Source organism: Mustela nigripes, chromosome 17 (genome assembly GCF_022355385.1).
Source record: "Mustela nigripes isolate SB6536 chromosome 17, MUSNIG.SB6536, whole genome shotgun sequence".
Lineage (NCBI taxonomy): Eukaryota > Metazoa > Chordata > Mammalia > Carnivora > Mustelidae > Mustela > Mustela nigripes.
In genome coordinates, this window is record NC_081573.1 from 150,001 (window position 1) to 160,744 (window position 10,744).

At 43.5% G+C, this 10,744-nt stretch overlaps 1 protein-coding gene across 1 annotated transcript in view; it reads left to right on the forward strand.

The window, feature by feature from the left end:
• The window catches only part of GP6 (glycoprotein VI platelet), a 35,392-nt gene extending 33,904 nt beyond the window's left edge, over nt 1-1,488 (forward strand). The window contains exons 10-11 of the mRNA XM_059383330.1: nt 137-187; nt 735-1,488. Of these exons, the coding sequence (XP_059239313.1) occupies nt 137-187; nt 735-970 (287 nt within the window). The 3' untranslated portion in view covers nt 971-1,488. The remainder of the gene's footprint in view (nt 1-136; nt 188-734) is intronic.
• The last annotated feature ends 9,256 nt before the right edge of the window (nt 1,489-10,744 follow it).

A 10,744-nucleotide genomic window follows, 5' to 3' on the forward strand; every position in this document is an offset into this window, starting at 1 on the left:
ATAAATTTAGACAGCCCAACTCTGTAGTTCATGCTCTTATAGTCATGGGATTCTGCCTCAAAAGTGCATGCATTCAGGAAAGGGGCAGGAACAGGCTATGGTCTTTTCCCCTTAAACTTTCCTTTTTGATTCTCAGAGTCTTCTAGGACTATCAGTATCTCTACAAAGAGGCCAGAGTCTCCAACTGGTGAGTAAGTGGTCCTCTCTGGACCCTCTTCGTTCCCACCTCCCCTGTATCTTCCCCTAAAGCTGACTGCTTTCCCTGTACAGAAGCCACAGCTCTATGGTCTTGGGTCCTGGTTTATAAAATATTAAGGGGAAGGTAAATATTATACTTGAAACTCAGAATAGGGTAGTAAGTTCAGGTGGGAAAGCTGAGATTTTTAAAGAATAAGGGAAAGGTAAATTTCATCTCTTTCCACCCTGTATAACGGTTTTTTCTGCTTTAATTAGCTGAATGGCCAGGTAGTGTCTGTGTGTGTGTGTGGAGGGAGGGCATCAGAGGTCTATGAAGGGGGTGTATGGAAGAAATGATATCTAGAGAATTGGGCTCATCTAGCCCTGACCCTTGGTAAGGAGGAGAGGAACCCTCTAGGAAGGAGACTGACATTCTAGGTAGCAGAGAATAGAATCTCAGGTGAGGGATATGGGTATGGGAAACCCAAGATGTGTTTTGAAGTAGGTCCTAGAGATAGGCTTTCATCACCCGCTCCTGTCTCTCTTCATTCCTCCAGGTCTTGCCCAGCAATACTACACCAAGGGCAATCTGGTCCGCATATGCATTGGGGTTGTGATTCTAATACTCCTGGTGGGGCTTCTGGCAGAAGATTGGCACAGCAGAAAGAAACCCCTGCCATACAGGGTCAGACCTATCCGCAGGCCACTCCCACCCCTCCCACAGACCCAGAGACAACACAGTCGTCAGGATGGGGGTCGACCAGGTGGCCATAACCATGGGCATCACAATTAGAACTCCAAGACTTGGTTGTAGCTACGAGATAAGAGATGTAAAACCATGTGTGGAGTGTATGGAATGTAGGAGCAAGAGGAGAGGGGTTATGACTACGGAGAAGGAGGACCTTGGGGCCTCTCCTTGGTGTCCCATCAAGGACCTGTTGAGCCAGTGTCTATTTGGCTTCCATCTAAGGACTCCTCTCATTTGGGATGGGAAGTATCTAGTGGATGCCAGTGTCTCCTCACTCACATCTTGCACATTGTGGATCTTGTAGCACCCTAACTGGACCATCATAATGACCTCTTCAACCTTCCCTAATTCGTGTTTGTTATTGACTTTTGTATCACCAAGTCTCATAGCTGACCCCATTCTATGCTCTGCATAAAACTCTCCCACACTTCCTGTTGGCCCCTGTGTTTTCTCTGGGTAGCCATAGTTCAGCTGGTTAATTCAGACTCATACTTATTTCCTGAGCCTATCAGCCCAGCCTCTTTCCTAACCAGAAGTATTGGGTTAAATGTGTGAGTACTCAGGGCTTTCCCCACTACACCTCCTCACCCTGAGGACACCCTTCTACTCCTTGATCCCAGATGCCATTTCCTCAGACATAGGCTTTGGTTTCATCGATTTATAGCCATATCCTCCTCCTATCTTGCTCCATAGTTAATAACCACATTCACAGAATCTCTAATTCACAGGTGAAATGGCCAGACTCTCCATCCCTAAACTGATGCATGCAGACTACTCAATTTCTTTTTCCCTAAAGGGGGCAATCTCAGGGCATTTTGCACACAAGAGATATTTGTCAGCGCCTGGAGGGAGATGCTGGTACTTAGTGGGTAGAGGGTAGAGATGCTAACACTATGAATGCACAGGACAGTCTCCCTCTAGAGTATGTTCTCTTGAGAAGCACTTAACAAAGAATTATCTGGACCCAAGTGTCAATAGCACAGAGACTGAGAAACCCTTGGTAGAAGACCTTGAGATTCTTTCCTAGTTTTAAAAAATTTTAAAAATTTATTCTTTTAACAACCCCACCTACTCCCACTGAAGGCAGGCACCACCCCTCAGATCCTGAGAATGAAGATGCTAGGAAAGACCTATATCCAGCTAAACAAGAGGCCTTAGGAGAAACAGAAGGAAACTTGTAGGAAAATCCAGGAGCCCACACTGTGTGCAGGGACATCACTGAGATGATGACACATAAACACATTAAACAGAGGTTTGAATGGGATGTCTGGGTTTGTGGTGTATTTGGTGAGAATCATGAACCAATGGACCCCAGTGAAGAAATAAGGGAAAGTAGGATGATTGGAAGAAAAATTTTAAAAATAGTCCTTAATAAAAAGAAAGTGATTCTTAGAGTTGTTGCCTTAAGAACATTTGGGATTCTGTCACAAGAAAATAAGAACTCTACAGGGAAGAACATACCGTGAAGTAGATACCATGAAGTCATATTTTCTATAAGGTTGGAATCCATTCAACAGAGCAAGGACATGATCATTTAAGGACTTCCCTGAAGCACTTAAGAAAGCTACAATATATTGTAGGATTGGTAGGAGAAGTATTCTACAAGGAAGACCTACCAGGCAGCTATCCACAGAGGCAAAGGAATGCCAGAACTGGGCAGTGACTGGCAGGGTGAACAGATCAACGTGATCACAAACATTTCTGTCCCCATTTTCTTTCCGGGTTAGGTTCTCCCCAAATGAAGGATCTTCTAGGTTTGGTCAGAATTCATTAAACAACCTCCTTCATGAATGCTTTCACACCTTTATTCCTCTTGATAAACTCAAGATGTAGGCATTCTATTCATAACAGGGATAAACCATCTGTGTATGTTTCATGGAAACCAAAAGTCACAACCAAGGCTATGGTCATATCTGGTTCAGCACCTAACATCACTGAGAAGGATCAGAGGAAGTTCACCATCACCCTTATGATCCCCAAATTTACTGGGGAATAAATAGCTCCAGGGGATTCAGAAAATGAAGTCATGTGAAGAAGGTCGGTTAGTGGTTGGATCTTGATTATCACTCTCGGTGGTCAATTGTGGGTCATGTTCTTGGATTTCTTTCAGCAGCTTCTGGATTTGAGGATCAGATTTATCTGTCTTCAACCTGGAGTTACAATGAGGCAAAAGGTTTCTTGTTACTTCAAGAAGATTCATTCCAAATGTTCAAGTGCCTTCAAGTCTCATGGTTTAGTTCAGGGGCAGACTTTACGGATTACTATGTGCTGCAAAGTAGGGTTCCATATTGATTTGGTAGGGAAAGAGACAATACCAGGTTAACATTGTAGTGCTTCATGGTCTCAGGCGATCCTCATATCATGCTTGGAGAGATGGAATTGATGGATATATCTGTGAAGTAGTCCTAACACCTACCTACTCCACAGCTCACTTTGGCGGCTCCTCTTTGGTGGGCCCAGGATGAAACATACACACTTGAACCAAGTCAGACTGGACTTTAGTTCCCCTTGGCTACGTGATACTAGCTGACCAACACCTTTTATCTGATCTGTGCAGCTTTATTTGTAGGATTCATCTTTTGGTAACCATATTGATCTGTGTGATGTGGAAATAGGGAACGGGGTGAGGGGGAAGCAAGAGGGAATAATTAAAGCAAAAATATGTAGAGGGAGGAAGCAAGATGGCAGAGGAGTAAGGGGACCCCATTTCAACTGGTCCCCTGAACTTAGCTGGATATCTGTCAAACCATTTTGAACACCTGTGAAATCAGCCTGAGTTGTTAAGAATATATATCTGGATCTCTACAAGCAGAAAAGCAACTGATTTGGGCAAGGTAGGATGTGCGGAGTCCTGAATCTGTAAGAAGACATCAGAAGAAAAACAGAAGGGGAGGGAGCCGCCATAAGCTGGTACCTGGAAAGCGATCTAACGCTGGAGCACCAAATAAAAACCCTTAGAAACATGTTCTAGTAAGGGACACCCCAACCTGAAGATGACTTTGGAAATGGAAAGGCAGAACTCTAGGTAGGACATTGTGGTCTCAGGTTATGAGGGACCACAGAGCAAAAGGAGATTCCCAAAATGGTAGAGGGCCCAAGCCTTGGAGTCAGGAAACAGGTTACAGTCAGCAAGCCTAGGAAGGGACTCTCAGCTCAGATCGCCAGAAACCTTGAACTGGAGGGTCAATTTCTGCTCTTTTTTGAACAGCCTAAAAAAATCTGGAACCTGTTCCTGCAACTGGGCAAAAACTCAGCATGGTAGTGGCTGGGAAAGGGCTTTAGGGCAGAATCCAGACCTGATTCCAGAGCTTTAGGTACACACATGAGTCTACAGCCCTTTGTGGTTTTAGGAGCACCAAGGGCACAGATACTTCCGGGTCCCTGCAAACACTTCTGAGAGAGTAGCTGTGGGCATGTGGTGTGGGAGGTTGCAGTTTTCAGAGGCACAGGCATGGTTTCACTTACTTGTGGGACATAAGGAATAGCATGGAGGACACTAGGAGAAGGAAGGGAAAATGAAGGGGGGGGGGAATAAGAGGGGCAGATGAACCATGAGAGACTACAGACCCCAGGAATAAAACCGAGGGTTTTGGAGAGGGATGGGTGAGGCCAGTGATGGGTATTAAGAAGGGCATGGATTGCAAGGAGCACTGGGTATTATACGCAGTGAATCTTGGAACACTGCATCAAAAACTAATGACATACTGTATGGTGACTGACACACACACACACACACACACACAAAGTGGAGACTGCTTGTCTTGGAGAGTTTATTAGAGGGCAGACTGAATTTTCTGCTCTGGACCAGAGGTTTGGCTATGGCCATTTTTGCTCTGATCCCCTCAAGAGGTGCAGAAAGCCTCCAGGGAAAAAAAGAGACACAGAAGACTGGTTTCCATTGAGCTCACCCCCCTGACAGGGGGTAGGGCCTCTCTGCCCAGGCAGGGATACCTCACAAACAGTGCGGCAGGAGACAGGCTGGAAGAGCAGGTAGATGACAATCCTTTGGATCCTATAAGACTGTAAAATCCCAATGCCAGGGGATAAATGTGCATTGAACTCCAAGTGTGACCTAATGCCTGGTTTATTTTTCAGATATAATTCTCCTTTTCTTTTTTTTCTCCTTTTCTCATGACATTTTCCCCCTGCTGTATTTTTCTTTATACCTTCTCCTCATTTTAACTAGATGTCTATTATACCAACTCTTTTTTCATGGTCACTTTTTGAACTTGTATTTTTATACACCTATGTTTTTTTATAGATATATGCTTTATTTTAGCCTATGTTTTACTCTATTAAGTTTTTCCTTTTTATATATACAAGTTTTACTTTCCTAGTAATTTTGGGGCATAGTGTCCTCTAACACACAGATCAAAATACAACCAGGAACAACTAAAACACCCTGCTTTGTCTACATGGAGAGATTGTAGCTCCCTTACTCCTCCCCCCTTTTTTCAAGTCTATTTTTATTTAAAAATTTTTAAATTTTTTCAATTTTAAAATTTTACTCTTGGCTTTCATTTTGGCTTTGTATTTTCGGTGGTGGTGTCTGACCACTCTGGATTTTGCATCTGGCCTGGGTCATGGTTGACATTTTGGACTCTGTCCCTTTGCTCCACCAGCCCTTGAGAATGATTAGAAAGAGGAACTCTCAACAAAGAACCAGAGACAATGTCCCCTGCCACAGAACCAGTGGATATGGATATAAGCAGGATGTCAGACATAGACTTCAGGAAAGCAATCATGAAGTCAACAGCCAGGCTTGAAAAAAGCATTAGTGATAATATAGAATCTCTAAGGGCAGAAATGAGATCTAATCAGGCCAAACTTAAAAATGCTATGAATGAGATGCATTCATATGTCTGTATACTCCAACAGACAGGGTGAATGAGGCAGAAGAATGAATTAGTGGTCTAGAACACATGCTAATAGAAAGTAAGGAAGCTGAAGAAGATAGGGATAGACAGCTAGTGGTACATAAAAACAGACTTAGATCAAGGACACCATGAAACATTCCAATGTTAGAATTATTGGTATCCCCAAGAGGGTGGAGAGATAGAGAGGACTAGAAGGTATATTTGAGCAAAACATAGCTGAGAACTTCCCTAATCTGGGGAAGGAAACAAGCATTTGTGTCTAAGAGGCATACAGGACCCCTCCCCAAATAAGTAAGAATAGATCAACACCATGACATGTAATAGTGAAGCTTACAAATCTTACAGCCAAGGAGGCTATCCTGAGAGTAGCTAGGGGGAAAAGATTTCTTACATACAGAGGGAGGAACATCAGAATAACATCAGAGCTGTCCACAGAGGCCTGGCAAGTCAGATAGGGCTGGAAGGACATATTCAGGTACTAAATGAAAAGAACATGCAGACAAGAATACTTTACCCAGCAGGCTGTGCTTCAGAACAGACGGAGATAAAGAGCCTTCAGGGCAGTCAGAAATTGAAAGACTAAGTGACCATCAAGCCATCCCTGCAAGAAATATTACAGGGAATCCTTTAAGTAAAGAGAAACCCCAAGAGTCACATAGACCAGAAAAAAAAAAAAACAACAGAAAACCTACAGGAACAGGGACTTTACAGACAATACAATGGCACTGAATTCATATTTTTCAATAGTTACTCTCAATGTGAATGGGCTGAATGCTCTCATCAAGAGAAACAGGGTTTCAGATAGGATAAAAAAAGCAGGACCCATCCATATACTGTCTATGATAGACTCATTTTGAACCTAAAGAAAACTCCAGATTGAAGGGGATGAAGAATTATTTACCATACCAACAGACCTCAAAAGAAATCTGGGGTTCATCAAGATCAAAAGCTTCTCTGAGGGTTTTGAAGGGGTGGGGGGTGGGAGGTTGGGGTACCAGGTGGTGGGTATTATAGAGGGCACGGGTTGCATGGAGCACTGGGTGTGGTGCAAAAATAATGAATACTGTTATGCTACAAATAAATAAAAAATAAATTTAAAAAAAGAGCATCTCAGAAGGATATGGGGTAGCGGATAAAATCAAAGAACTAAAAACCACATTCTGACTCTGGTTCTCCAAGAGGGTCCAGGATCTGTGATTCAGGAAGAAGCCCCCCACTCCCGATCACTCATCTTGAGATTCAAGGACTCAAGAAAGAATATCTAAAGAAACAGCTCCTGTGTTATCTCTGTGAGTTCTTTACAGCTGGATTAAAATTTGCTGATGTGTAAAGTGACAGGGCTAGCTCACCAGAATGGGGCTAAAAACAAACAAACTTAAGTCTACACATTTCTTTTGATAGCAAGCTACCCTGTTGCATATACATATAATCTGTTTCTTCTACATAATTATAATTTCAAGCCACCAGTTGTCTACATGGCATCTGAGAATTTAAACAAGTTTGTGCAAGACAAAGGAGAGTTGTAGGGTTCTCTGTTACCATGGTAGAGGCAGACAACACAGCTCAAGGGCAGCTTGCTCAACAGAGGACAGGGACTCCTTTTATTCCAAATCAGACTCACTCCAGAGAATACTCAGCCCTCTAAGGCGGGCTGACTGCCAGACCTCCGTAACCAACATAGCCCCAGCACAAGCTTTTTCAGAACACTGCAGGACAGCTACAGCTTGGTATTTCTAATGACAGTGGCCATCACTCTCTATCACTTAGAGAAGCCCCCAGTTCAGCATCTTGGCTTCCGACTGGGTTTGGGTCTTGTCCTTTGACTCAATTTACTGGCCAAAGCAACAGAAGGGACTGATGGGAAAATTATCAGGTGACCAAACTCAACGGATGAAAACGAGATGTTAGCTGTAGTTGCCTACAACAAACCCCCATGGTTTGTGCCCCCTACAAACCTACCATCCTGGAGGAAACACCGTGAGCAGCAGGAGAATCATACCTGAGTGTCTGGAGGGAAGAGCGCTGAAGTTTCAAGGTGTCATACAGCATCTTTACTCCGCTATACCCCAAGGAATTCTGGCCCAGGTCCAGAGTGACCAGTCTCTGATTGCTTCCAAGGGCAGAGGAGAGGACTTCACAGCAGAAAGGCGTGATGGCACATCCCCACAACCTATAGGGGAGACACAAAATTAGTTGATTCAACCGACGTGTACTGATACCGTCCTATGTGACAGACACACTCTTGGGTGTTGAAGATGCAACAAGGAACAACAGAAGTCTCCTTCCTCTGAGCTCATGTACTAATAGGAAACAGATGAATGTAGTGTGTTATATCCAATAAGGTTATGAAGAGCAGAGGGAGAAGCTGGGGGGCACTCAGTACAACAGTTGAGGAAGACCTGAGTGTTGAAGAGAATGAACCATAGAGAGACCCGAAGTAGGAGCTCCCCGGGCAGATAAATAGCTTGTGCAAAGCTCTGAGGTTGTGTCAGATTATCGTATAAAACGATGTCAAGGTAGCCAGCCTGAGAGTGAGCCAGGGAGAGCTGAAAGAGAGGAGGTCACAGACAAGAGGGAGCCATCTCACAGAAAGTCCTTAGGCCCTTGTAAATGGCAGGTTTTACTTGGAATGAGATGGGGAACCACCGAGGGTTTTGAGCAGAAACAGGACAGGAGCTACACCTTAGAGGTTATTCCTAGTACTTGGTTGAAAACTGTAGGGGTACAGAGAAGGCAGAATACAGACTAGGTGGAAGGCTTTACAACCATCCAGATATTACCAGGATGTAGAGGGGGTAGGAGATCAGATTCTAGATTTCTAGAAGATGGCAGCAGGAGTTTAAAAAGGTTTGGATTTGAAGGGAGTTGGGGGAAATTGGAAGGGGAGGTGAACCATGAGAGACTATGGACTCTGAAAAACAATCTGGGGGATTTGAAGGGGTGGGGGGTGAGAGGTTGGGGGAACTAGGTGATGGGTATTAGAGAGGGCACGGATTGCATGGAGCACTGGGTGTGGTGCAAAAACAATGAATACTGTTATGCTGAAAATAAAAAAAATAAAAATAAAAATAAAAAGGTTTGGATTTGGTATTTGAAAGAAAAAAGGAATAAAGGATTTTGTTCTGAGCAAATAATGTTGCACAAATGTTCAAGGGTTTGTGTATATATGAGTGTGTGCACATGCACACACACGCACACACACATGAAAATAGGTCATGTGTTTAAGCATTCCCCAGGATTTTGAAGAGGCTAAACCTAACACCTTCTTCATAGCACACTGAATAACATGAGAACATATTTCATTATCATAGCCAACAGTGGATGCATCCAACTCCGTTTCCTAGAACATATAGCTGCGCTTACACTGTCCGGAAGTCAAGGCTCACCGGACACTTCCCTATACCAGTAGGGTGAGTGGTTAAGAGAGGCCCCTCCCAGTCGTCATTAGCATCACCGCCCTCCTTGGGGGTACCTGCCCCGAATTGTAACAACCAGAGGTTTTACTTGTGGAGATCCCAACTGGACGGATCTGAGGTACAGCCTGGGTGTTGGGATTCTCAAAGGCACAAGCATTTCAACTATGTGGCAGAGGTTGGACACCAGGACTCACCTTGCCTTGTGGTACTGTGGAGGCCAGAAAACTGCTACCCTCTGGGAGTCCCTCACAGGTCAGTTTCCAGATTCAAGTGTATCTAAGTAATGGTACCTAAGTCACGTAGGATTGTGAGACAGAACTGAGGGGAAGCCATTTATCTGCTCACGGATGGGAAATTTGCTGCAGTATTGAGTTCCTACCCCGGGGAGGCTGGGTGTTGGGGCAGCCACTCCTTGATGCTGTAAGTATTGCATCCTTTACATGGTCCACAGGTGGCCTTTGAATGACCTAGACTAGAAATTCTTCCTTTAACCCTTCCAGTGAATTTTCTCCCCCAGCTTCTCTGACATATAAAAATTGACAAATAAAAATTGTATGCATTTAGGGTGTACTGTATAATGATTTAATATATGTACACACTGAAATGATCACCACATCAAGCTAATTAACACACCGTCAGATCACAGAGTCACCATTTTTTTTGTGTGAGGACAATTTGTTTGCTGAGAGCAATGTTTTATTGATGAAAAGTAGAAGTTTCTGGAGACTTTCTTTAATCTTTATGGACATATAATGGGCATAAACCATTGTGTAAGTTTAAGGTGTGAAATGTGCAGATTTGGTACATTTATGTCTTGCCAGACGATGGCCTCTGTAGTGTTAGCTAACACCTCTATCCCAACATAATTTCTTCTTTTGGTGAGGAAATTTAAAATCTATTCTTTTAAACAGACTCTTAACTACAAGGGAACAAACCAATGGTCAGCAGAGGGGAGGTGGGTGGGGGAAGGAATGAAGGCACCTGTCCTGATGAGACTTGGGTGTTGTGTGGAAGTGTTGAATCACTATATTGTGTAACTAAAACTAATAATGTGTTAATGGCACTGGAAAGAAAAAAAAAATCTGTTCTTTTAGTGACTTTCAAGCATAGAACAGAGTATTAGATATAATCTCCACGCTATGTGTTAGATCTTCAGAATGTGTTCATCTTCTAACCAAAAGTCTTCATCCTTTGATCAACCCCCCACTCCATTTCCTCCCGCCCTTTGACCTCTGACAACCACCACGCTACTCTACCTCTATGAGCTCGTCTCTTCATGAATCCACACAGAAGACGTGTATTTCAGTACTTGTCTTTGCCTTTCCCTTCTTAGCATGATACCCTCAAGTTTCATCCATGTTCTCTCAAATGGCAGGATTTCCTTCCTTCTCTTGGCTAATATTACATTGTATGTATATGTATATATCTCACATCTTCTTTTTTTTTATAAACATATATTTTTATCCCCAGGGGTAAAGGTCTGTGAATCACCAGGTTTACACACTTCACAGCACTCACCAAAGCAC